The sequence below is a fragment of the Vitis vinifera genome, chromosome 19 (assembly GCF_030704535.1).
Source record: "Vitis vinifera cultivar Pinot Noir 40024 chromosome 19, ASM3070453v1".
Taxonomy (NCBI): Eukaryota; Viridiplantae; Streptophyta; class Magnoliopsida; order Vitales; family Vitaceae; genus Vitis; species Vitis vinifera.
Window position 1 is genome coordinate 8793600 of NC_081823.1, and position 21468 is coordinate 8815067.

At 38.4% G+C, this 21468-nt stretch overlaps 1 protein-coding gene across 3 annotated transcripts; it reads left to right on the top strand.

The window, feature by feature from the left end:
* The first annotated feature begins 827 nt into the window (after positions 1-827).
* LOC100246297 (E3 ubiquitin-protein ligase UPL1) lies at positions 828-19583 on the top strand. Of its 3 annotated transcripts, none has more exons than XR_009465242.1 (16): positions 828-1232; positions 4102-4197; positions 4280-4486; positions 4593-12584; positions 12655-12972; positions 13717-13918; positions 14006-14295; positions 14395-14672; positions 14941-16072; positions 16168-16314; positions 16429-16509; positions 16630-16855; positions 16942-17081; positions 18089-18195; positions 18304-18471; positions 19132-19583. XR_009465242.1 is itself a non-coding variant. In XM_059735295.1 (15 exons), exons 1-15 carry the CDS (start codon positions 1200-1202, stop codon positions 18404-18406), a joined length of 11352 nt encoding a protein of 3783 aa, XP_059591278.1. In that variant the 5' UTR covers positions 828-1199; the 3' UTR covers positions 18407-19583. The 3 variants fall into 3 exon arrangements, 1 of the variants encoding a protein (XP_059591278.1); XR_009465243.1 differs by having other exon boundaries at positions 835-1232; positions 4596-12584; XM_059735295.1 differs by having other exon boundaries at positions 18304-19583.
* The last annotated feature ends 1885 nt before the right edge of the window (positions 19584-21468 follow it).

The window sequence follows — 21468 nt, forward strand, 5'->3', positions numbered from 1 at the left end:
AAAATTATTTTCAAAAATTTCTAATATTGTTTGGCCATTATTTTTTGTAAATACTTTTTAAAAATAAAGTAAAATAATTTTTTTTTTTTTGCAGAATAAGTAAGAGTTATTTTTAGGGATAACCAATTAAAAAGTATGAAATCTTTTCCATTTTGAAAAACTAACCCTTTATTTTTTTTCAACCTAAAAAATATCAATTTTTGACAAAAAATGCCCTCAATTTTTTTGACAAAAAATGCCCTCAATTTTTTTGACAAAAAATGCCCTCATTTTTTTCTTGCAAAAGTAAACATTTCTTTAAAAAATGAAAATGTTAAAGGGTATTTATATTAAAAATGGGTTACTCTTCAAGTTAAAAAATGGGGAAAGTTAGTTTTACAAATTTGGAATGTTTGCATCATTTTTAATCAATTAATCCTTATTTTTATCAATTTTTAAAAATAAAAAGAGAAAATAGGTCAATTTGATCATATTTTTTGAAACTTTTTTTTTAAATTAAAGAATAAAATACAAAAATTTTAGCCGATTAATAAGATAAACATAATAAAATTTGACTTTTTATTAAACAATGATAAAAAAATTAAGTGTAATAAATAGTTTGTTGAATATATGAATGGTGTTACATAGAATGGCATCACAATGATTTCATCCTCAAACATGCAGAATCAAAATAACATTTAAAATTATTCTATTGTAAAGGGGCTTCTCTGCAAAACCACCGAGTCAGATAGACTCGTACAGACTCAGAAACTTCGAGGGCAGTTTCGGTAGTTCAAAATTCAGAAGGAAAAAAACATGAAATTCCTACACACTCTCTCTCCTGCCAATCACTTGTTTTCCTGTGCCATTTCTCTCATTTTCTCGCCTTTTCCTTTCTCTATAAAAATACCACTCCTCAGTTCTCCCAGTCAGAATCTCTCTCTCTCTCTCTCTTGGTATGCGATCGCATCCAAAACCCTGAAATTCGATAGCAAAACCTTAAGAAAAAGTTACCGATACATCTCGGAACTCAATTGCTACGATCCGATCTTTGTGAGAACAACAGATAAGAAAAAAGCCCTACTATTTTTCCTTAATTTATCATTTTCTCCAATTCCGTCGAATCTCCGTCATTCGATCGTTGTCGATCAGTTCTCGTCACGGAGGATTGATCGATTCCCTATTGCGGTTTCGATTCGTGCAATGCTTTCAATTTCAAGATGAAGTTGAAGCGGAGGAGGGCACTAGAAGTGGTCAGTGCGATATAGTTACGAATTAGTTTGATTAAATTTGGTGATATGTTTGTTTCTGTGTTGATTGGAACTGTAGATTGTTGAGACTTAGGTTGTTTAGGTTTTCATGTTGGTTTTGTTGATCGATGTTGCGATTTGTTGGTGGTGGTTTCAAAGTAATGTGTTTTCTTCATGATCGCCTTTTGTTGTTCATAGCACTAAATTGAATTATATGGCAAAATTTTTTGATGAAGTACGCTGGTTTGTTGATGGATAATGTTCCTTCTTTGCATGACTTAGTTAAATGTTTGGTTTATGAAAAAACTGAGAAAAGAAAAGAAAAAAAAAGAAAAGAAAAATTCCAATTTTATGTTTTATCCTGACTTTTGTTTCAGAAAATTGAGGAATTTAATTCAATTACATTGAATGGGTGATGCTAGCATTGTTAATAGCATCGTAATACCAGCTGTTGATATGACATATTGGGAAGCAACTAAATTGGGGTAAAAATTGATTCTTTTATGCCATCCATTTTTTCACCGAGCAAACTGAGAAGGAAAACAGAAGAAGAAATTAAAAAAAAAAAGGTTGAATGATTGGTCACATAATTGAATACGATAGAAGATGATGTTGTCAGTTTTCTGGTTTTACTCCCGTGTTATATAGGTGAGAGCTTGGCAAGTGATTTTGTGGACTTAAGAGTTGATACTTTATGGTTGTAATTCTTGTTTCTGCTTGTTATTATTATTTCTTTTCTTTACCCTTTGCTGAGGCTAGGAGACGAAATAATAATAGTTTGAATTTTATGTCTTATGTTGTTTGGTTTATGGGAAATATAAATAGCATCTCAATTAAGCCAGTAGTTGTATTAGGTTCAACTGAGTGGAGATTTTTTTTTTCTCTGATACTGCATGAATAAAGATCCAAGATTAACAATTTTAATTGCCTTTTTTTCTTCATTTTCTTAGCTGCCAAAGCGAGCATTCATTTTTACTGTCTTGAATCATTGGTTGTTTGGTTGTTAACTTCCACTAAAAAGTGGTTGCAATAGAAATGGTATTTCGAAGTGGAGTAATTTAAAGCCTGGACAGCAATGAGTACTGCAATAGCAAGAGCGAACCATCCAATCAGATATCTCACTTTTCAACTTATGGTATTTCTAGGCAGACAAGAGAAATATGTGTACAAGGAGACCTCAATACCATCCTCCAAAAATCTATCAATGAGGTCCAGAGAGAACCCATGTTCCCATCCATTGAAGAATACAATGATTAGTAGTTCAGTATTGGGATTTTGCAAAAATTTGTTTCAATTTATACGCACAGGGGCCTCAATCTTCTTCCTAAAAGCGTATCAATGAAGTCCATAAATGTTCCTCTCCCTTAAAGAATCCACTTACAAAATGTATTAAGATCTTAGAACAATTTGTTTCAAATTGTACCCTCCAAAAATCCAATTCCTTTGAAAATTTTACAATTTATTGGCAACAAAAGGCCAAAGCTAGGCACAAGAGTGTTGATTTCCATGCCTTTGGGTGATTCTTTTCACAATTGCACCATGCCTGGCTACAATTTCCTTAGAAACCTTGGCAAACACCTAAGCCACCCAAAGAAGATGAGTACCAAGGACCAAAGGCTCTGGGCCCTAGAATGGTGGATCAAGAGTTGGTTGGAGAACTCCTTTTCGTTCTAGCACTTGCAGCACCGATTCATGAGGGTCCTGGTTCATTTCATGAGCTAGTTCCCTATCCTCAGTTGAACCTAAAGGGGTTATTCGCTTAGTTGAGATTCTATTTTCATTTCCCATAAACCAAACGATATAAGACATAAGATTCAACAAGTTATTATTCTTGATACACTTGATTTTACTTGTCCAAAAAAAAGAAAGATTCAACATGCTATTATTTCTTTCCCTATACTCAGTTAAGATATTCTCCTGCACTGCATCCAAACAAAGAATACAACTGAAAAAAGTGGTTACCTCCATAATGAGGAAATACGTGTGATTTAACCAAGAGGCAACCAAGCTGCAATAGACTCCAAAAAATATTCTTCCTGAATTAAGTAAACTGCTGACTCATTATCTCAAGATTCTCAGCCAATGTTGAGTCGATCAACCCTATTTATATCTTGTTTTCTTCTATTCTGATCTCTTCCATGTAACTTGTGTGTGTTTCAGTCAAACCCATTGGTGTGATCGGCCAATGTTGACTTGATCAAAACCATAGGTGTGGACATTGGATTTTGTGCACCCATTTATGTCATTTTTTTTGTATGCTGATATGTTCATGTATGTGTTTATGTAACTTATGTTTATCCAGCACATATGATGTGTGTGCATGTTGAGCAACCCCATTGGCATGCTTAGCAAAGATAGAGTTGATCAACCCCATAGGCGTGAGGACCCTTGACCTTGTGAAACTGTTTATTTTGTGTTTTTATTTATTATTTATTTATTTATCTCATTTTTTTATATGTCAATCTCTTCATTTACGTGTGTATGTAACTTTTCTCCATCCATGTGCGTATGAACTGTTTACTAATTGAATGCACCCGAGGAAATGTAAGTGACAACTTTTTTCTTTTCTGTTTTTCTTTTATGTGTACATACTAACATACATACATGTATGTACACAAGCACATACACATATATATACATACATACATACATACATACATACATAGGTATATAAGAAAGCAATTGCATGGGTTTTAGTTGTTCTAAAATTGTTAGTATAAGTGCATTTGTTTATGCAGTTGGTCTTTCTTTTCCAATTAAGTTTTAAGTATAGTTTCTATTTTGCTATATGCTTGTGTTGGTGAGACACCATGGTGATATTCAGGAATGTACTATGCCTGGAAAATATGACATTTTTTCTTTGTTGTCTCAGCCTCCAAAAATTAGATCCTTCATCAATGGTGTTACATCTACTCCGCTTGAGAATATAGAAGAACCCCTAAAATGTTTTATTTGGGAGTTTGATAAGGTGCCTTTATAATCTTTAACTAGAATGATTTTATTTTTTGCTGTATTTGAAGTTTGATTGATGCTTATTATTGTTTGTGCAGGGAGATTTCCATCATTGGGTTGATCTTTTTAATCATTTTGATTCGTTTTTTGAGAAGCACATAAAGCCGAGGAAGGATTTGCAGGTTGAGGATAACTTTTTAGAATCTGATCCTCCCTTCCCAAGAGAAGCTGTTCTTCAAATTCTCCGTGTCATAAGAATAATTTTGGAGAACTGCACAAATAAGCATTTCTATAGTTCATATGAAGTATCTCTCTCTCTTTCTCTCTCTAAAAAAATCTCTCCCTCCATTTGGCCTTTTCCTTCCAACTTTCAATTAACTTTTTTTTTTTTGGGTTCTTACATCAATGCAGCAGCATCTTTCAGCTCTGCTTGCTTCTACGGACGCAGATGTGGTTGAGGCTTGTCTTCAAACTTTAGCAGCTTTCTTGAAGAAATCAATTGGAAAATACCCCATAAGGGATGCTTCTTTAAATTCAAAGTTATTTGCTTTTGCACAAGGTTGGGGGGGAAAGGAAGAAGGCCTTGGATTAATTGCATGCAGTGTACAAGATGGGTGTGATCAAATTGCTTATGACTTAGGTTGTACTCTCCATTTTGAGTTCTATGCAGTGAATGAGCCATCAAATGGACAACCAGGTTCTGAGAAATCTGCCCAAGGTTTACAAATAATTCATTTGCCTAATATTAATACTTGTCAAGAGACTGATCTTGAGCTTTTGAATAAGTTAGTTATAGAGTATGAAGTACCCACTAGTTTAAGATTTTCTCTTCTGACAAGATTGCGGTTTGCAAGGGCATTTGGCTCTTTAGCTGCTCGCCAGCAGTACACATGCATTCGCCTCTATGCCTTTATGGTTCTTGTTCAATCAGGCAGTGATGCTGATGACTTGGCTTCCTTTTTTACTGCTGTGCCAGAGGTGACCAATGAATTGGTATCATTATTGAGCTATGAAGATGCCATTCCTATAAAAATTCGAATTCTGAGTCTGTCATCATTGGCTGCTCTTTGTCAAGATCGGTCTCGCCAGCCATCTGTATTGAATGCTGTAACATCTGGTGGGCATCGAGGCATCTTACCCAGTCTTATGCAGAAAGCCATTGATTCTGTTATAAGTAATAATTCAAAGTGGTCTGTTGTGTTCGCTGAGGCTCTATTATCTGTTGTTACTGCTTTGGTCTCATCATCATCAGGTTGCTCAGCCATGCGTGAGGCAGGATTCATACCAACTCTTCTCCCTCTTCTTAAAGACACAGAGCCCCAACACTTGCATTTGGTCAGCACAGCTGTACATATTCTAGAAGCTTTTATGGATTACAGTAATCCAGCTGCTGCATTGTTCAGAGATTTGGGGGGTTTGGATGATACCATTTCTCGCTTGAAAGTAGAAGTATCTCATGTGGAAAATTGTTCAAAGCAGCCAGGTGATGATTCCGATGGTAGCAGGAAGCAAACTCAACTAGTTTCTGGTACTTCTACTGAGTTGGATGACATACAGCCTCTTTATTCTGAGGCATTGGTCGCCTATCACTGTCGTTTACTAATGAAAGCTTTACTAAGGGCCATATCTCTTGGAACCTATGCCCCTGGAAGTACCACTCGTATTTATGGTTCTGAGGAGAGTTTGTTGCCTCATTGCTTATGCATTATTTTTAGAAGAGCCAAAGATTTTGGTGGGGGGGTGTTTTCGCTTGCCGCAACCGTCATGAGTGATCTCATTCACAAAGACCCTACCTGTTTTCCTGTCTTAGATGCGGCTGGTCTCCCTTCTGCCTTCATGGATGCTATAATGGATGGCATTCTCTGCTCTGCTGAAGCCATAGCATGCATACCTCAGTGCTTGGATGCCTTATGCCTGAATAACAATGGCCTTCAGGCTGTGAAAGATCGCAATGCTTTGAGGTGCTTTGTGAAAATATTTACTTCCAGGACATATTTGCGTGCCCTGACTGGTGATACTCCAGGATCCTTGTCCAGTGGACTGGATGAACTAATGCGCCATGCTTCCTCATTGCGTGGACCTGGAGTGGACATGCTGATTGAGATCTTGAATGCCATTTCAAAGATAGGATCTGGGACTGAATCTCCTCCATCATCCAGTGATTCTATGTGTCCTTCTACTCCGATTCCCATGGAAACCGATGCTGAAGACAGGAATTTGGTTGCATCAGATGATAAGGAATCATCCAAGATGGAAAGCTCTGAGCAGGCCATGGAGCCCTCTTCTGATGCTTCATTGGCTAATATTGAATCTTTCCTTCCAGAATGCATAAGCAATGCTGCTCGTCTTCTTGAAACAATTCTTCAAAATGCTGATACATGCCGCATTTTTGTTGAGAAGAAGGGAATTGAAGCTGTTCTGCAGTTATTTACTTTGCCTTTAATGCCTCTTTCAGTGTCAGTAGGTCAGAGTATCTCTGTTGCCTTCAGGAACTTCTCACCACAGCATTCTGCTTCCCTGGCTAGGGCTGTGTGTTTATTCCTGAGAGAACATTTGAAGTTAACAAATGAACTCTTACTTTCAGTTGGGGGAGCCCAGCTTGCTGAAGTAGAAAATGCAAAGCAAACAAAAGTTTTGAAATGTCTTGCTTCTCTTGAAGGTATTCTATCTCTTTCCAATTTTCTATTGAAGGGAACTACCACTGTGGTCTCTGAATTGGGTACTGCAGATGCTGATGTATTGAAAGACCTTGGCAAAGTATACAGAGAAATACTGTGGCAAATATCTTTATGCTGTGATTCCAAGGTGGATGAAAAGAAGAATGTTGATCTAGAACCTGAAGGCACAGATTCAGCAACATCTAATGCTGCTGGAAGAGAGAGTGATGATGATGGCACTCCTGTGGTCAGATACATGAACCCTGTTTCTGTTAGGAGTACTTCTCATCCTCAGTGGGGTGGAGAACGTCAGTTTCTTTCGATGGTTCGTTCTGGTGAAGGATTAAACCGTCGGAGTCGACATGGATTGACACGCATACGGGGTGGAAGAACTGGCCGTCATCTGGAGGCATTAAACTTTGATTCAGAAGCTTCTGCCAATATGCCAGAAACATCTTCCCAGGATTTAAAAAAGAAGAGCCCTGATGTCCTTGTCTCAGAAAATCTTAATAAACTAGCTTCCACTTTGCGTTCTTTCTTCACAGCTCTTGTAAAGGGTTTCACATCTCCAAACCGTCGTAGAGCTGACTCAGGGACTTTGAGTTCAGCTTCAAAGAGCCTGGGGACGGCACTGGCTAAGGTATTCCTTGAGGCACTTAGTTTCTCAGGGTATTCTAGCTCAAATGGGCTTGATTTGTCACTCTCTGTGAAGTGTCGATATCTTGGAAAGGTTGTGGATGACATAGCAGTTCTCACGTTTGATGGCAGGCGGCGTACCTGTTACACAGCAATGGTTAATAACTTTTATGTCCATGGAACCTTCAAGGAGCTACTCACAACATTTGAAGCTACAAGTCAGTTGTTATGGACCCTTCCTTACTCTGTTCCAACTCAAGGCATTGATAATGAAAAAGTGGGTGAAGGAAGCAAATTATCTCACAGTTCATGGCTGCTTGATACTTTACAAAGTTATTGTCGTGCCCTTGAGTATTTTATCAATTCTGCATTGCTTTTATCTCCAAACTCTGCATCCCAGGCACAGCTACTTGTTCAGCCTGTTGCTGTTGGGTTGTCCATTGGGTTGTTCCCTGTTCCGAGGGACCCAGAAGCTTTTGTTCGTATGCTTCAGTCTCAGGTTCTGGATGTAATGCTTCCTGTCTGGAACCACCCCATGTTCCCAAGTTGTAGTTCAACTTTCATCACTTCCATTATTTCACTTGTTACTCATATATACTCTGGTGTTGGGGATGTTAAGCGAAATCGCAATGGTGGAAGCACAAATCAACTTTTCATGCCCCCTCCTCCTGATGAAAATACTATTGCTACCATAGTCGAGATGGGTTTTACAAGGGCAAGAGCTGAGGAAGCGCTGAGAAGGGTGGAAACAAATAGTGTTGAACTGGCCATGGAATGGCTGTTTAGTCGTCCTGAAGATCCTGTGCAGGAGGATGATGAACTGGCTCGGGCACTTGCTTTGTCACTAGGAAGTTCTTCAGAAACATCTAAAGTGGATAGCATTGATAAGTCAATGGACATTCTGACTGAAGAGGGACAAACAAAGGCACCGCCTGTTGATGATATCCTTGTTGCATCGATGAAGTTGTTTCAGAGTAGTGATACAATGGCATTCCCATTGACAGATTTGCTTGTGACTCTTTGCAATCGGAGCAAAGGAGAAGATCGATCAAAGGTGGTCACTTATCTTATTCAGCAGCTAAAGCTTTGTCCACTGGAATTTTCAAAGGATGCTAGTGCACTGTATATGATATCACATATTTTAGCATTGCTTCTGTTTGAAGATGGAAGTACACGAGAAATTGCTGCACGTAATGGTATTGTTTCTGCTGCAATTGATATTTTGATGAGCTTCAAGGCTAGAAATGAATTAGGGAATGAGGTTCTAGTCCCAAAATGCATAAGTGCTCTACTGCTTATCTTGGATAACTTGTTGCAGTCCCGTTCTAGATTTTCTTCTGAAACTACAGAAGGAAATGCAGTAGGATCTGTACCTGACTCGACTGGAGAGCATGCTCCTTTGTCCATTCCACCAGATGCAGAAAACAAGTTGGCTTCTGATGCCCATGAGAAGGAACCTGATTCCACCCTTGAGAAAATATTAGGCAAATCTACTGGTTATTTGACAATTGAAGAGAGTCGTAGGGTATTGTTAGTTGCTTGTGAATTGTTAAAACAGCAAGTTCCTGCTGTGGTCATGCAGGCTGTTCTACAGCTGTGTGCTCGCCTAACAAAAACACATTCTCTAGCCTTGGAGTTCCTTGAAAATGGAGGTATGGCTGCTCTTTTCAGTCTTCCAAGAAGCTGCTTCTTTCCTGGATATGACACGGTAGCATCTGCTATCATTCGGCATCTCCTTGAAGATCCGCAGACACTTCAAACAGCTATGGAGTTGGAGATACGACAAACTCTAAGTGGAAGCCGGCATGCTGGCCGTGTGCTCCCTCGAGCCTTTTTAACATCAATGGCACCGGTTATCTCTAGAGATCCTGTGGTTTTCATGAAAGCTGCAGCTGCAGTTTGTCAGTTGGAATCATCAGGAGGGAGGACTGTCATCGTGTTATCAAAGGAAAAAGAAAAGGACAAACCAAAATCCTCCAGTGTTGAACTTGGTTTATCTTCTAATGAATGTGTGCGGATTCACGAAAATAAGATACATGATGGACCAGGAAAGTGTCCTAAAGGCCACAAAAAGATCCCTGCGAATCTCACTCAAGTTATTGATCTTCTTCTTGAAATTGTACTGAAATACCCTGCTCCAAAAAGCCCAGAAGATGGTACAGGTTACTCAACTGCTATGGAGGTGGATGAACCTACTACCAAGGTAAAGGGTAAATCAAAGGTTGATGAGACTAAGAAGATTGAGTCGGACAATCTTTCTGAACGATCTGCAGGACTTGCTAAGGTAACTTTTGTTCTGAAGTTATTAAGTGATATTCTTCTGATGTATGTACATTCAGTTGGGGTTATATTAAGAAGGGATCTGGAAATGTCTCAACTTCGAGGATCTAGTCAATTAGATATTCCTGGAAATGGTGGGATTCTTCATCATATTCTGCATCGGCTTCTTCCACTATCTGTAGATAAAACTGCAGGGCCTGATGAATGGAGGGACAAATTGTCCGAAAAAGCTTCATGGTTTCTGGTTGTTCTATGCAGCCGTTCTACTGAAGGGCGCAGGCGAGTAATCGGTGAACTTGTTAAAGCATTATCTTCATTTTCAAACCTGGAGTGCAATTCTTCGAAGAGCATTTTATTGCCAGATAAAAAGGTTTTTGCTTTTTCTGACTTGGTATACTCTATTTTGTCAAAAAATTCATCCTCAAGCAACTTACCTGGATCTGGCTGTTCACCCGACATAGCAAAAAGCATGATAGATGGAGGAATGGTTCAGTGCCTAACTAGCATTCTTGAGGTGATTGATTTGGACCATCCTGATGCTCCCAAAATTTCAAATCTTATAGTCAAGTCTTTGGAAAGCCTGACAAGAGCTGCTAATAACAGTGATCAAGTTTTCAAGTCTGATGGTCTGAACAAGAAAAAATCTACAGCTTCAAATGGAAGATCTGATGATCAGTTGATTGCACCATTGGCTGCAGAGACTGGTGGGGATAATCAGAATAGAAGCAGCCAACAGGAACTCATGGATGCAGCAGGAACAGAGCAGCGACAGCCTCAAGGAATTTCACAAAGCGAAGGAAATCATGATGCAAATCAGGATCAGTCAGTGGAGCAAGAAATGAGAATAGAAGTGGAAGAGGCTATGACTGCCAACCCACCTATGGAGCTTGGGATGGATTTCATGCGTGAAGAAATGGATGAAGGTGGAGTTTTGCACAACACAGACCAAATTGAGATGACTTATCATGTAGAGAATAGGGCAGATGATGATATGGGTGATGAAGATGATGACATGGGGGATGATGGAGAGGATGATGAGGATGATGATGATGGGGAGGACGAGGATGAGGATATAGCAGAAGATGGTGCTGGTCTTATGTCTCTGGCGGACACTGATGTTGAGGATCATGATGATGGTGGTCTGGGAGATGATTATAATGATGAGATGGTTGATGAAGAGGATGATGATTTCCATGAAAATCGTGTCATAGAGGTGAGGTGGAGGGAAGCGCTTCATGGATTAGATCATTTACAAGTACTTGGGCAGCCAGGGGCTGCAAGTGGACTAATTGAAGTTGCTGCTGAACCCTTTGAGGGGGTGAATGTGGATGATCTTTTAAGCTTTCGCAGGCCTTTAGGGTTTGAACGCCGCCGTCAGACAGGTAGAACATCCTTTGAGCGATCTGTTACAGAAATAAATGGTTTTCAGCATCCTCTCCTCTTGAGACCATCCCAGTCTGGAGATCTGGTTTCAATGTGGTCATCAGGTACAAACTCGTCTAGGGATTTAGAAGCATTGTCTGCCGGAAACTTTGATGTTGCTCATTTCTACATGTTTGATGCTCCGGTTCTTCCTTATGATCATATGCCAACTAGTCTCTTTGGTGACCGTTTGGGTGGGGCTGCTCCCCCACCTTTGACTGATTATTCTATAGGTATGGACTCGTTTCAGATGGTGGGAAGAAGGGGGCCAGGTGATGGTCGGTGGACTGATGATGGGCAGCCACAAGGGAGTAGTCAGGCTACCATTATCGCACAAGCAGTAGAGGAGCATTTCATATCTCAATTACGCAGTATTGCTCCAGCAAACACTCATGCTGAAAGGCAAACCCAGAGTTCAGGACTTCAGCATAATCAACAATTGGATGCTCCCCTGTCTAATGATAGTCAACCGGCAGAAGGGGGTGATAATACTGGAAGTCAAAGAAGTGAAGGGCAGCATGAAGAAAACAGTAATGAAACTGCAAATCATCAAATTAGTCAAACAGTTGAAACTGTTTCCTGTCAAGAACATGTCGCCTTGGAGGCTGTTGAAGAAGCAGGCGAGTGCTTAGAGGCACATGAACCTATGTCAATTCAGTCACTTGTGCCAAATGAGACACCAAATGTGCATGATGGCATGGAAATTAGTGACGGAAATGGCACTTCCAGTGAGCCGGTGGAGAGAATGCCAGAGTTGGTTACTTTATCTGCAGACTTGCATGGTGATCAGCAATGCCCAGGAGGTCCTGAAATGCTTGCAAATCTGCACGGTTCACCAATTGAGCCTGGGAATTCTGATAGATCTTCAGGAATGGATGACGAGTCCAATAATCGTGAGATGGTGAATTCTGGTTTAGAAATCCCTAATGCAGGTGATGGTCATGCTAATACTCTTCATGCTAGCGCTGATGTTGATATGAATGGTGCCAGCACTGAAGATCAAACTGAGCAAATTGGGCCTCCTTCTGAATATGGTACGGATGAGCCACAATCAAGGCAAAACACTCTGGTTTCTGTAAATGCTGATCAGACGGATCAAAATAGTATGAATAGTGAAGCTCCTAGTGCAAATGCTATCGATCCAACCTTCTTGGAGGCATTACCTGAAGATTTACGGGCAGAAGTTCTGGCTTCCCAGCAAGCTCAGCCTGTTCAAGCTCCAACTTATGCACCGCCTTCTGGAGAAGATATTGATCCTGAATTTTTAGCTGCTCTCCCCCCAGATATCCAGGCAGAAGTTTTGGCTCAGCAAAGAGCACAGAGGGTGGCACAGCAGGCTGAAGGACAACCAGTGGACATGGACAATGCTTCAATCATAGCTACTTTTCCTGCTGAATTGCGTGAAGAGGTTTACATTCTTAACATTGCTTTTTCTTACTAAATGAAGTTTAATAATCTTTTGTCTTCCTCTATGTTAGGTACTTTTGACGTCTTCTGAAGCTGTCTTGTCTGCTTTACCGTCTCCATTAATCGCTGAAGCTCAAATGCTCAGGGACAGAGCAATGAGTCATTACCAGGCTCGCAGCCTTTTTGGGACTAGCCACAGGCTTAATAATAGGAGGAATGGTTTGGGGTTTGATAGACAGACAGTGATAGACAGAGGTGTTGGAGTTTCATTTCATCGAAAAGCTGCTTCTGCTATTTCAGACAGCTTAAAGGTGAAGGAAATTGATGGCGAACCACTTTTGGGTGCAAATGCGTTGAAAGCACTGATCCGGCTCCTTCGACTGGCACAGGTATGCTATATTTTATTTTATGGTTACTGGGTAAACAACTTGCAAGCTAAGCTCAGGTATCCAACTAAAAATGCTCATATGTATATAAAAAATGCATTTTGATAGTTGAAAAGTTAATTTAACATGTTAATTTCCTCTGTTATTTAACTTTATGTTTCATTTTCAAAACAATGGAAGGTTCCTGGGTTCCTCCTTTGTTGTGCTTGGTTTTTCAAGTATAATGTTACTCTTGACATAAGCATCAAACAAGTGGTATGACCTCCACCCCACCCCACCCCACCCCAAAGAAAATAAAAAGCACAAATTATACTTTATTTAAGTGCATCTATGCCTTAGGGCTGTTCAAGGTATAAATTTTCATTGGTCAGAATGCAATTCTTATAGATATACAAACACACATACGAATTATCTAGACCTTGAATCAAGTATCTAATATCTGCTCTCCATTTTAACTTGCTGTGGATGCTTTATTAATTATTGGATAAATATCATAAACTAATTCAAAACAAAATCTTAAAGTTCTCTTCAAAATTGAAAAAGCATTGTAGGAAAAGGTAGTTGTTTACTAGTTCTGAATGCCAAAATTTTCGGAGTTTCCTTTACTTGAGAGTACATTTCCAAATTTCATCTGATTTTTAAAAATTTATTTATTTATTTATTTATTTTAACCTTGGGAGTGACATTTAAATTTTCATTGCATATGCCACATTAACATGGTTGGTTTGTTTCTTTCCACACTGCTAGCCTCTTGGTAAAGGCCTTCTGCAGAGACTCTTGTTGAACCTATGTGTGCATAGTGGTACAAGGGCCATTCTTGTTCGTCTTTTGCTCGATATGATCAAACCTGAGGCTGAGGGATCAATCAGGGAATTGGCAACAGTTAATTCTCAAAGGCTTTATGGTTGTCAGTCCAATGTTGTGTATGGACGATCACAGTTGTTGGATGGTACTACTTCCAACTCATGTGACATATTCATCTCTTTTCCCTTATGCTTTACGGTTTTTCTTTATCTATTAGGTCATTCTTTTACAGGTCTTCCTCCTGTGGTGTTGCGTCGAGTTATTGAGATTTTGACCTATTTAGCTACAAATCATCCTGTGGTTGCAAACCTTTTGTTCTACTTTGATCCATCATCTGTTGTTGAGTCTTCAAGTCCAAAATACACAGAAACCAAGAAGGATAAATGCAAGGAGAAAATTGTTGAAGGAGGAGTTTCACCGAATCCTTCAGGTAGTTCTCAGCAAGGGGATGTTCCCCTGATACTATTCCTGAAGCTCTTGGATCGACCAATATCTTTACAAAGCATTGCTCATCTTGATCAGGTACAAGTGGGTTCCTGCTGAAACTGATCTATATTCTGTCTTATAAATAGCTCTGCTCTACCCTTTTTCTTATTTATTGTTTATGAATTCATGGTGCAGGTCATGAACCTGCTTCAAGTGGTTGTTAATAGTGCAGCTTCAAAGTTAGAGTGTCAGACTCAGTCCGAACAGGCAACAGATGATTCCCAAAATTTGCCTGCCAATGAAGCATCGGGTGATCCCACTCTGTTAGAACAAAATTCTAATCAGGAAGATAAAGGTCACTCTGCTGAGTTGTCCACTTCAGATGGAAAGAAATGCATCAATACATATGATATCTTCTTGCAGCTCCCACAGTCCGATTTGCACAACCTCTGTAGTCTTCTTGGCTATGAAGGGTACTTACATTATGTGCTCTCATTTTCTTATCTTTTACTGTTGCCAAAAATTTTCTGCACTTACTGGTACCTTGTAAAGCAGTTTCTTTTGTGGTGGTTAGTTTATTTAGCAGTCTGCATTCACCTCATTGCGATATCCTTTTTCCATCCTCTAGAGTTTCTAGTAGTTTATCATTTTGGCATTAACCTAATTGAGATATCCGTATTCCATCCTTAGTACTCTCTCTCTCTCTCTCTTATTGCCTAATCTGAACCATTAACCTAACAGGCTTCCGGATAAAGTTTACAAATTTGCTGGCGAGGTGCTGAAGAAGTTGGCCTCAGTTGCTGTTCCCCATCGGAAGTTCTTTACTTCTGAGCTCTCAGATTTAGCTCATCATTTGAGTAGTTCAGCTGTCAGTGAGCTTGTTACCCTGAGGAATACACACATGCTTGGTCTGAGTGCTGCCTCCATGGCTGGGGCTGCCATCTTACGCGTGTTACAAGTGCTTAGTTCACTCAATTCGCCAAACATTGATGGGAATAAGGGTATGGAGAGTGATGGGGAACCGGAGGAGCAAACCATTATGTGGAAATTGAATGTTGCACTTGAACCCTTGTGGCAAGAACTGAGTGACTGTATAAGCACGACTGAGACACAGCTTGGGAACAGCTCTTTCTCTCCAACTATGTCAAATGTTAATATTGGTGAGCATGTACAGGGTACCTCATCTTTATCACCTCCTCTTCCTCCCGGAACCCAAAGGCTCCTGCCCTTCATTGAGGCCTTCTTTGTTTTGTGTGAAAAACTACAAGCAAACCATTCTGTCATGCATCAAGATCATGCCAATATAACTGCAAGAGAAGTGAAAGAGTTCGCTGGAAGTTCAGCTCCATTATCCACAAAATATGGAGGGGATTCTCAGAGAAGGCTTGATGGTTCTGTCACTTTTGTAAGGTTTGCTGAGAAGCACCGCCGGCTGTTAAATGCTTTTATCAGACAGAATCCAGGCTTGTTGGAGAAATCACTTTCGTTGGTGCTGAAAGCACCAAGGCTGATTGATTTTGACAATAAAAGAGCATATTTCCGCTCAAGAATCAGGCAACAGCATGAGCAACACCTCTCTGGTCCACTGCGGATTAGTGTCCGGCGAGCATATGTGTTAGAGGACTCATACAATCAGTTGCGCTTGCGACCAACTCAGGAATTAAAGGGGCGTTTGAATGTGCAGTTTCAAGGTGAAGAGGGTATTGATGCTGGTGGTCTGACGAGAGAATGGTATCAATTGCTGTCAAGAGTCATATTTGACAAAGGAGCTTTACTTTTCACCACTGTGGGAAACAACTCAACATTCCAGCCAAACCCCAATTCAGTCTACCAGACTGAACACCTTTCCTACTTTAAATTTGTGGGTCGAGTGGTAATTTTCTGAACCTTATGCTTTCTGATAATGGGAATTTATTATGTTTTTGTTGGTTAAAGCCATCTTTTCTTTTGGTACTATCTATTCTGCAGGTTGCAAAGGCGCTATTTGATGGTCAGCTTTTGGATGTTTATTTCACTCGGTCGTTTTACAAGCATATTCTTGGTGTGAAGGTGACTTACCATGATATAGAGGCTGTTGATCCTGATTACTACAAGAATTTGAAGTGGATGCTGGAGGTGTGTGGCTTTAATTATACAGAATTTGTTTTGCTTCTAACAGACATTTTGTCATGGAGGTAGTGTTTTGCGTGGAGTGACAGTTTTTGCTCTTTGCATTTTTTACTGTAACAGAATGATGTGAGTTGCATACCTGAAATGACATTTAGCATGGATCCAGATGAGGAAAAACACATTCTTTATGAGAAAACTGAGGTATGGGTCTTCTTGAATTCCATCTTGCTTTTTATGTAAATGCTTGGTTTTCTTGTGGGTTGGAGTTTCTGTCCAAGTTTCTTTTATCAACTTATTCATTGTATGTTATTGCTCAAAAAGGTTACTGATTATGAGCTTAAACCTGGAGGAAGGAATATAAGGGTCACAGAAGAAACAAAGCATGAGTATATAGACCTTGTTGCTGAGCATATCTTGACAAATGCTATTCGTCCTCAAATCAATTCCTTCCTTGAAGGCTTCAATGAATTGGTTCCACGAGAACTTATTTCTATTTTCAATGATAAAGAACTTGAGCTGCTTATTAGTGGACTCCCAGAAATTGATTGTAAGTTGTGTTGCCTAAGCACATATCTTGTGTATGCACAATCCAGAAGCTTCCTTTAATATGTCTAAATGATGTTATTTTTGCAGTGGATGATCTGAAGGCCAACACTGAGTACACAGGGTACACTGCAGCATCTAGTGTTGTTCAGTGGTTTTGGGAGGTGGTTAAAGCTTTCAACAAGGAAGACATGGCAAGACTGCTGCAATTTGTTACTGGAACATCAAAGGTAATTTGATCATCCATACCGAATGGGTTCATCTAATATGACAATGCATGCTTGGTGTTCCTCAAAATTTGTACTGGACCTTTTGCTTGTGAATAAATTTTTTGATGGAATATTATCAAAATCATGGGATTTGTTTGAGAACAGTTTTCAAAAACAGTTCTGTAATGTTTTCTAGAATAATAGTCTTGTTGGGAAGTTGGGAAGTTGGGAAGTTGGGAACTTGGAATTTTCTCAATCTGTTTTCTGTGTTTCCAAATATTTTAAAAATAATGTTTATCTATAGTATTTTATTTTCAATCATTCTCCATATTTATGCAATTATTTTTTAAAACAACTTAGAAAATAAGTGAAAACATTTTAAAATAATTAAAATATGTTATCAGAAAAACACCATGTTTTTAGAATAAGTTCTCAAAATTTCTGTTAAAAAGTTACTAAACATGTTTTCGAGTTTGGAAAACAGTTTCTAAACAGCCTCGTAGATTTTATCATCGGGTATGTAGGGTTAGGTTACATTTGTGCTCTTTGTTGATTTTGAAGTGTTTTCTGACATCTGATTTATAGGTTAACGTTTTGTCTCCTGGATGATTTTGAAAGTCTTAGCTCCATAAATTTGTCATCAGGGCCATATGTTAGTTTGCTGTCTTTTTTTTGTCCATTTCTCTTCTCAATAACCTTGATTATTTTGGCATGGAGGTGGAACCTAGTTAAGTGTGGGACTGATATAGAGGAAGAATTGCATTGCCACCTGGTCACTTGATATCTTGCTAAAAGCTCTCCTTGAGATGCTGTACATGATAGATGAATGCAAAAGTGCTGTATGCAAGTTTTGATTCTTAGCTTTCTTGTTTTTGGGCTAAAGCTGAAGTTAGGATAAGGGCTTGTTGAGTTTATTTATTACAAGAATTTCATGGTTGTCCAAAAATGATCAGATTTTTTGGTAAATGCATGTCTGACTCTGAGACCATGAACTTTGTTGAATGTAGTATTTCCTTGTGTTTTTTCAGGTCCCATTGGATGGTTTTAAAGCATTGCAAGGTATATCTGGGCCTCAGAAATTTCAAATCCATAAGGCATATGGAGCTCCAGAGCGGCTGCCATCAGCTCATACCTGGTCAGTGTTAAGATCATGGGATTAGTGTACTACAATATGTTACTTCTTTCATCCAACTACAGTTGTCTGGGATTGCAATTTCGCTTCCTAATATTTATTTTTCTTCAGCTTCAATCAACTAGACCTCCCTGAGTATTCTTCCAAGGAGCAGCTTCAAGAGCGCTTGCTGCTTGCTATCCATGAAGCTAGTGAAGGGTTTGGCTTCGGTTAACTAAAGTTCTTGATGCCCTTGCCACAGCTATTCCTGCAGTCAATCTTCAACTTGTCTGTGTACATGTCAGTCTTCTTTTTCCTTTATTTGGAACTCTTGTTTAAGCGCCCTGCAGTTCTTTTAATAGGATAATAAGTTAATTTACATGTATTGATCATCAATAGGGAATTAAGAATAGGGCATGCATAGGATAGCTCCTCTATCCCTGTCCCTGAGTAGGGGACCCAAGTAGCAGCTGGATGGGTGCAGTTTTTGTGTTTGTTGTTGGGGTGGGGTGAGAAATAGCGGCCGACCTCCGAAATTTCAATCCTCGTCTAGAGAGGATACAACATTTTCCTCCTCCATCCCCATGCACTTTGCTCACACACCTGCAAACCCAAAGGAGAAGAAAAGAAAAAACCCTTAGCATGTAGTAATTGGACATTGAAATCCATAGAGAATGAATTCATCTTTTTTCAATTTCGAAGACAGAAAAATTACAGGGTGCTTTCATGTTTCTTAAATTGGACTATCTCCATATTATTTCCCATTGCTCTAGAATGAAGAACTCACCAAAATCTTTGTAAAACTAGAAATCAGGCAATATCTTGAAATTGGGGTGGTTGAGATGGTTAAACCGAATAGGCTGGGTATAAATGCCTTCAAAAAGCTCTTATTATGAATTTTTGGTGTGGGGTGTTTGTGTGAAAACTAACCCTCTTCTCTGGTGTGTTTTGTTGCTGCAGATACCGATCAAACTAATTCGGGTCAAATACAATGCAATAATTTTGAAGAAATGTCGGGAATTTCCTTAATATGACAAGTAGAGAGGGAAGAACATCCCAATTTGGGCAAAAGTTAAGCAAAGCCATTAAGCATTAAGCATTAATCCACCCTCAAAATGAGACATGAAAATGAATTGAGGTGTGGGGTCTGCAGCAACAAGTTTGGCCTGGGAACTGTATTTCTTTTTTCGGTTTCATGGCAGCCCTTGTCAAATGATCTGCAGTGCATACAGAATCTCACAAGACGCAAAGTCTTGTTCATTGTTCATACATAATATTATTATTGTTATCTTCCTTTTTGTAATATTTTTTTTTAATACCACCTGTCTTTTACCAGCCATTTTTGGCTTTTGGGTTAGCCTTACTATTTGCCAACTAAATTTGCAATCCAAAGTTGATATGAGTTTTATTTATTCATTTGTTTTTCCTTTATTTATTTATTTATTTATTTTTATGTATCCTTTTACATATATAGTTGTGGTCGGTAATGTGAGATTTTGTAAATCTTAGCCATCACTTTGATACTTTAAAAATATTTTTACTATAATTGTTATGATTGAAACATGGTTATTTTACGTTTTGCTGTAAAAGACTCTTTTGGTCATATTACGAAGCTGTTTTCAAAGTAATATTTACTCACCCGCACATGGATTTTTTTGAATTGGTTAGATCTCGAAGATTGAACCCCAATGTTTCCTTTTGCTTGCATGAGGTGTCCATAGATTAACTACAACGATATTTTTACATATCAATAAAAACATTGACTCCCTTAAGGAGCTTACAACCCATTTAAGAAAATAAAAATCTTATGCTTTTCGAAGGGAGCGTAACCCAATTTAAGAAAAATAATCAATTAACAATTCAATAATAATAATAATAATAATAACAACAAAAAAAATAAAAAATTCATGAATCATTTTGGCCATGGGATTAATATAAAGCCTGCAAAGATGGGTTAGCACCCCTTAACATGTTTTTCCCTAGCTAGGGCTTTGATAACAGTTGTTGATATCTGATTAAAAGCATGCATTTAATATCTTTATGTGCAATAGAATATGCCTATTTTATAAAATTATAAAATTATTTTCTAGAATGATTATAGTCATACCTTTTTCCAAGCTAATGATTTCTATTCTTGATTGTAAAGAAATCTAGATTCTTCTATTTCTATTTGTTGAGAGTTAGGGTGCATGTTTATTCTTGGTAGGTCTCTAGACCATAGCAATAGAAGTAATATAGATATCAAAAACTTGGGATTTAAAGAAACATTATGACTCGTGATAAGTCTTGTCCAATGTGTAACTATATACACTAATTCACTCACTATGAGAACCCCATTGATTGGAGCTAAAATATGTGTTTGGATTTTAGTATTTCTTTTTCGTTATTTTTAGGTAATTATTTGGGAAATAAGTGATCAATATGAACATGTGTGGACCCTGCATTTCAAGCTGAAATGCAGGGTCCACAACATGTCATATGTTAGTTTTTAAATTTTCCTATAAGAACTCCAAGTTTAGGTATTGGAAGGTTGAGAGAGGAGATCTTTTCACGATTCTAGAGGAAGAAAAAAGACTTTGAAGATTTTCTTGGCTTTTTTTATTGAATGAATTATTGTAATTTCTTTGAAATCAAGAATGATTCTTTCTTATTCTTTTATAGCATGTGTATGTGTGAACACACTCATAAGAGGTCAAAAAATCATCTTGGAGTGTGAAACATGAAAACCTAAGGATAGATCTAAAGGGTAACAATGAGTGAAATTGGACTAATGATGGAATGAATTAAAGGTTAGGACAACAATATTAAGATCAAAATACTCTCTAAAGTTTGTTTTATTGGGAACCATGGATCTCTTTGTTCCCATTTCCTGGATCGTATAGGTGCATGCAAAACTACCTTAGGCCTTTAGATACAATGTAATAGAAGCAAAAATCATATTTTTAACATTCTAGGATCAAGAGGAAAAACATTAGAAAACTTTACTCTTGATTTGGATGTTCCCAAATCAATTTCATTTCATGAAAATGAAGCCAAAAGAATATGGAGGTTTCGTATACCCAAGATCTTCCACTTGATGACTCAAACCACAATCTTGACACTCCAAAGTGTGAGCTTTGGAAGGGAGGAATTTAACCATGATAACAAACCATGGTTAAATTATTAATTGGTTTGAATTTCAAGTGTTAATTAAGAAATTCATCAAAGGACCTAATGGATGCAAGATCAAGACATTTGAAAGACCTTTTAATCATAGAAAACATATGTAAGATGAATGCATAAATGTACTTAGGATTT